The 6,000-nt window shown below is 50.9% G+C and overlaps 1 protein-coding gene across 8 annotated transcripts in view; it reads right to left on the bottom strand.

The window, feature by feature from the left end:
• Positions 1 to 408: 408 nt before the first annotated feature.
• SGSM2 (small G protein signaling modulator 2) overlaps positions 409 to 6,000 on the bottom strand; it is a 97,436-nt gene continuing 91,844 nt past the window's right edge. For 7 of the 8 annotated variants that reach the window (XM_077312635.1, XM_077312637.1, XM_077312641.1 and 4 more), the window contains 3 exons: positions 4,983 to 5,079; positions 2,582 to 2,749; positions 409 to 1,939 (listed from right to left, as the gene is read on the bottom strand). In XM_077312635.1, the coding sequence (XP_077168750.1) occupies positions 1,851 to 1,939; positions 2,582 to 2,749; positions 4,983 to 5,079 (354 nt within the window). In that variant the 3' untranslated portion in view covers positions 409 to 1,850. The remainder of the gene's footprint in view (positions 1,940 to 2,581; positions 2,750 to 4,982; positions 5,080 to 6,000) is intronic. The other variant, XM_077312640.1, reaches the window with a different exon arrangement.

Genomic DNA, 6,000 nt, shown 5'->3' with positions numbered 1-6,000 from the left:
GAAGGGGTTTGTGTAGGAACCTGCAGAGCCCTTTCTGCTCCCAGCGCAGGAGAAAGCATGGCTGGCGGATGGATGGAACGGGGTGCAAAGCCTACCCCATGGGGGGCTCTGGTCTTCTGGCGGCTACAGACAGAAACGAGCAGGGCTGCCTATTTTGCCTAGAGAAATTCCTGGGGAGCCGAGGGGTGCTTGGGGCGGGGGGGGGGAGCGTGCTCGCAGCCCCAACTGGATTTCTCTTCCTCGTTTCCCTAGCACCCCTGCTGAAGCGGCTGTTTTCTCCAGGGGGGACTAACTTCTGTGCCTGGGGGTTGGGTGCCATTCCAGGAGATCTCCAGGCCCCACCTGGAGGCTGCTCATGCTGCTAGCTGTCTTGGCTCAGAAACAAAGAGCAGGTTTTGGACCATGGAAAAAGCTTTGACAATGGGTATATTTTTTTTGGTAGGTTCCACTGCAAAGATAAACTCTTGAGCCATGAAGGAAAATATTCTGTCCTTGACAAAAAATAAATACACAAGATTCATAAAATACAGTCAGGCAGACCGTCATCGCAACAGGCACAACAAAGTTTGCACAGATAAATTCTTTGTGGGTCATTTTTACATAGTAAAGTATCATTATACATTCTTCCAAAATGTAATGCAGCATCCTGTTTGACAACGGTCGTCCCTTGGCATCCTGAGGTCAAGATCTTGCCTTTTCAACGGAATGGGAATGAGACTGGACGTCACAAAGCGCATTCTCCCCCTGGGAGCCTGGCTGGCTGGGAGAACCATGCAGGGTTGGATGCAGACTTGGCACAGGTGGGGGAAACCCAGGAAACCCAGGGGTACAACGATTGGGGCTTTCTGAGGAAGTTTTCCGTGCATTCAACATTCCCCCCCCCCTAAAAAAAAAATCCCACTAGACACGGGTGGCTGGAGCCACAAGACTTCCAAGGGGTCACAGAAACGTCACAATCATGAAATGTGCACCTCCCGTCCACAGCAAGGGATTTATTTGCTCCTCATTGTTAAAAATATAAAATGGTTCTAGCCCTCTTGATTGTGCAGAAAAGTCTGGGGACGTGCCCAAGCCTTTCACTTCTCCCCCCACGGCCCATTTCTCCCTGCTGTGCCCCTAAACTGGGGTTCTGTTGCTTGCCATGGCTGGCCAAATCCCTCACAGTCGTGAGTGGAGAGCAAAAGGCACCTCCGTTTTGGAGAGAGACGGGAACCCTGGACCTGTGGGGGGACACTTCTCCTGCCCTTAAGTGCTGCTGCCCATTCACACAAGCTCCAACAACAAAGGATTACGGTTAGCACTTACAGCACCCAGTCCCACCTCTTCTAAGGGAGGAAGTGGCGGCATGAGATGCAACAGCAAGCCCACCCCCTTCTGAACACAAAAGTGCCCAAGCCCCAGGGGCAGAGGGTGGCGTATCGGGCAGCCTCCTTGGCAGGGGGGGAGGGGGAGGGGGAGAGGCAGGCAAGGCTTTTTGTGCAGAATTATGGCCCAGCAAAGGGGACCCAGAAGACAACAGTTTGCTTCTCCGCAGCCCACAGGTGAACTGTCTGGGTGTCATGGGGTGCTTCCTGGAGATGGAGAAATGCAATGAGCCAGATCGAATAATTTCAGTTCTAAATGGCAAATTCAGAATGCAGACTAAAATGCAGACTAAAAATCATCTGGGGTGTGTGTGGAAAATCTGTTCTTTAAAAGTCTCTTAGAAATCTCTGGAATATTGATGACATTGCAGGGAAGTTGCAATTGCAGCAGCAGCAGCCGCAGCAGCCGCAGGGCCGGCCTCGCCCTTCAGAGGCGCCCAAAGGGAGGAGGTGGGCTCCTGCCCCCCCCCCCCCCCGCGTCCAGGCTCACTTGTTCTCAATGAGTGTTTGCACTCTGCACACTAAGTCCCGGGCTATCTGCAGGATTTCCTGGGCATTGTGATGTTCTGCCATTTCTGTCCAAAAAAAGAAAAGAAAAGAAAAAGGGAGGGGGTGGTCAAGCTTTCTAGAATGGCTGAGAGAGCACAGAATTCTCCCGGTCAAATCTTGCCACTCTCAGCCTCCCCCGGCTTTAACCCACCCCCAGCCTGGTCTGTAACATGGAAACAATCCTGCCCTTGCAAGGCTGTAGTAAAAACGGGATTGTCCGTGGCAGGCATGATCCCCTGTAGGATAGGTTCCCAATTTCTGTAGAGCTCACTAGGCACAGGGGGAGCGGGACAAAGAGCGGCCTGAAGGGCACGGATGCCTCATGTTGGGACACTGGAGCTTCCTTCCCCGCTGGCCTCTTCACAGCAATCCTTTGTCGGTGGAGAGAGCCCAACTAAGCAAGGTAGCCAATGAGCCTGAGGGCCCCAGTCAGGGAGCCACAGCAGCAGGGCCTTGTCAGTCATGGCCACGTCCTTCTGCAGCCCACCTTGCAGGACGACCAGTGGGAATCCACTGAGCTCTTTCCTCAGCCTTCTTTCGCCCTCACCAGATATCAGGCATGGGGGTGCGGGGGGTGGGGGGGGGGGTGGGACGCTGACAGTAGATGTCCCCACATTCTTGAAATCTGAACTCGGTCCCAGCAACTTGGCTGAGCCTCACACCCTTACCATTAAAAAACTTGATGATATCAGTGAAGTCCATGTTGTTATCACGGATAATCTCTCGGTAAAGCTCCACCAGCGCTAAGGCAATGAAAAGGACAAAATGTTCTGAAGAGATGTGCTTTGCGGCCCAAATAACTTCCCACACTGCAAATACATCCTCGTACAATAATTCTGAAGGGGGAAAACAAACATTACAGAAAAGAGCATCCAATTACTTAAGCACATCAGCGCCAACCATTCTTTGCTCCCCCCTCCCCAAGCATTTCCTCCCCAAGCCCAGGACAAGGGAAGAAAAGTATCACCGATGTTTTGAGGTGCACACAATGCACTGTGACTCACCACGGCAGCCTAAACTCCACCCATTTCCTCCAGAGGCCACGCCCCCTGCGTCAGGGGGCAGCCCCAGGCCTTCTCCTTCCCACTCCGTCCCTCCAAGCATAAAAGGAGGCCCAACAAAACCACCCATTTCATTTTTGTGGAGGGAGGCATTTAATACTCTTGGCATTTCAGAAAAGCCCTCCAGGCCCCCCCCCGGCACAAGCCCTGCACATCTTTGCCGCTGCCATTCTCCAGCAGCTCAGCCTGGCTGCCTGCTGAGACTGCCCCGAGCACCACTCAAATGTGGCGCAGGGTCTGCTCGGTGGTGACCCCTCCTCACTCCCGCAGACCCAGCAGAGCTCAGCATTCAAAACCATCAGGGAAGTGCTCTTTCTCCTCCTGCTAAGCGAGGATAGTGACCCAGAGAGGTCCGGGGCATGCTCAGCTTTCAAATGCAGTCCCAAATGGCGAAAACTGGATTTCAATTTTCTGTTTGTTTGTTTATTCTATTTATATGCCGCTGTCCCTTGGGGTTCCGGGCAGTTTACATGGAGCATAGGAACAAGTACATTACAAAACTTCAAATAACACAATAGTCACAGGAGTTTCAGAAACCAGTAACAAAGTTCCGACAACACTTCCATACAACAGTTCTAACGTCCATGGTGACAACTTTGTCAACTGTGCTCTCACCGGTTGGTTGATTTGGGGAACAGTTCATGTTTTTTTGGGGGGGGGAGCGGGGGGGAGGACAGATGATGTTGGTTCGGTTGACCTCGATCAAATGCCTGGTGGAAGAGCTTCATTTCACAGGTCCTGCAGGACTACAGTAGAGATCAGAGCCCTGATCTCTTCGAGGAGCACGTTCCACCAGGTGGGGGCCAGGACAGAGAAAACCCTCTCCCTGGTTAAGGTCACCCATGCTACTTTGGGGGCAGGGATCACCAGCCTGTTAGAAGTGGCGGAGCATAGAGCTCCTTGAGGGATATCCACAGAGAGTACGCTGGGCCCAGACTGTGTATGGCTTTAAAGGTGATTACCAAGACCTTAAGTCTGATCCAGAATTCGATGGGTAACCAGTGCATTTGCTGGAGAGCAGGCCAGATGTGGGACCTCAATGGTGTTTTTTGAGGACCCTGGCTCCTGTGTTTTGGACCAGCTGCAGTTTCTGGATCAAGGCTAAGGGTAGGCCTACGTAAAGCGAGTGGCAGAAGTCCACTCCAGAGGTGACTGTCATGTGGATCACTGTGCCCAGGGCCAAATACGGTGCTAGTAGAGGCGTCAAGGATCACGCCCAGGTTCCTGGAGGAGTGAGCCACTGATACCTTTAGGCTCCAGGTTGGACAAACATGCTTCCTCACTTGAACCCTTCCTACCCAACCACAGGACCTCCATCTTTGAAGGGCTGAGCTACAGACAACTCTGCTTGAGCCATCTCATCACCACTTCCAGGCAGCTGGCTAATGTTTCTGGGGGAGAGTCAGGGTGGCCACCCATCAGGAGGAAGAGCTGGGTGTCATCTGCATATTGATGGCACTCCAGCCCAAAGTTCTGCACCAGCTGAGCAAAAGGGCGCATGAAGATATTAAATAAGATTGGAGAACGGACCGCTCTCTGTGGGACTCCACGTGTGCTGGCGGTGGCTTGATAGTCTCTCTCCTATTGCTACCCTCTGTCTGTCCGTGACCCCAGAGAAAAGAGATCAGCCATCAGTGAGGCAGTGAGCTAGGAGCTGATGGTCGACTGTGTCAAATGCTGCTGATAGGTCTAATAGCACAAGCAGCGCTGACCCACCTCAGTCCAGCTGACGGCAGAGGTTGTCCGTCAGCACAACCAGGGCTGCTTCTATCGCATAGCCATGTCAGAAGCCTGACTGAGATGGGTCAAGGACGGAAGCTTCATCCAGGAATGTTGATATTTGGTTCATGACAATCTTTTCCGCTATTTTATCCAGAAACGCTAAGTGCGAGACAGGTCCATAGTTGGCGGCCTCTCGTGGATCTGGTGATATTTGTTTTCTGCAACAGGTGTACCACTGCCTCCTTCAGCTCACAAAAATGAGAACAACACAACACATGCAGCTCACCTCTTTTAAAATCCAGCAGGAACCAGCGATAGCAGAAATAGAAGTGAGTGTAGTCCCCGTTCTGATGCATCAGTTCAAAAAGCTCTGAATCCAGAATCTTTGGGAGGAAACGAAGGTCAGACTAGCCAAGGACTGGCCACACAGCCCCGTCCAGCCAGGGGCCCATTTTCCCTCCCCACCGAAAGGAATCAATGCCACGCCTTCGGTTGTGTTTGCTGCCCCTCCCAGTTTAGTACTGTCTGCAAATCTAATAAGTAGCCCATCTAAATCCCTCATCCAAATCTTGGACACACCCTTGTTTGTCTACATCTTTCTTCAATTGTGCTCAAAACTGAACACCGTACTCTAAGAGAGGTCTAAGCAGAGTAAAGCGGTACCACGACCTTGTGTTGTCTGGCCACTAGACTCCGTTTGATACAGCCCAAAATCCCATTTGCCTTTTTAGCCACTGAGTCAAACTGCTGACTCATGTTCAGTTTATACTACTACCAAGATAAGTCTTCCCCTTCCTATAATGATGCATTTGATTTTCCCTACCTATATGCAGAACTTTATATGTATCACTTTTGAAATTAATTTAATTCATTTTAGCCCAGTTTTCTAGTCTGTCAAGATCATCCTGTATCCCAGTTCTGCTTTCTGCTGTGTTTTCTACCCCTCCCAGTTTAGTATCATCTGCAGATCTAATAAGCAACCCCTCTATTCCTTTTATTCAGAATCTGCTATATTGATGACAATCTGATTCTGTGGTTCACAACAAATTGTGAGAAGCCCCGAAAGATTTGGGTGTGCCAGTGCATTTGATCAAACTGATGCAGCCTGTCTATGCAACCAAGACGCCTCTGTACGGACACCATCTGGTGACACTGACTGGTTCAAAATAGAGAAAAGCGTGTGCCAAGGTTGTATTCTTTCCCCCTTCCTGTTTAGCTTGTATTCTGAGATCATTATAAGAGAGACAACTCAGAGAATCAGACACTGGAATTAAGACAAAAATAATCACCCTGCAAAAAACAGA

The sequence above is a fragment of the Paroedura picta genome, chromosome 15, assembly GCF_049243985.1.
Source record: "Paroedura picta isolate Pp20150507F chromosome 15, Ppicta_v3.0, whole genome shotgun sequence".
Lineage (NCBI taxonomy): Eukaryota > Metazoa > Chordata > Lepidosauria > Squamata > Gekkonidae > Paroedura > Paroedura picta.
The sequence above is the reverse complement of the archived record's forward strand: the minus strand, read 5'-3'. Positions and strand labels throughout refer to the sequence as shown.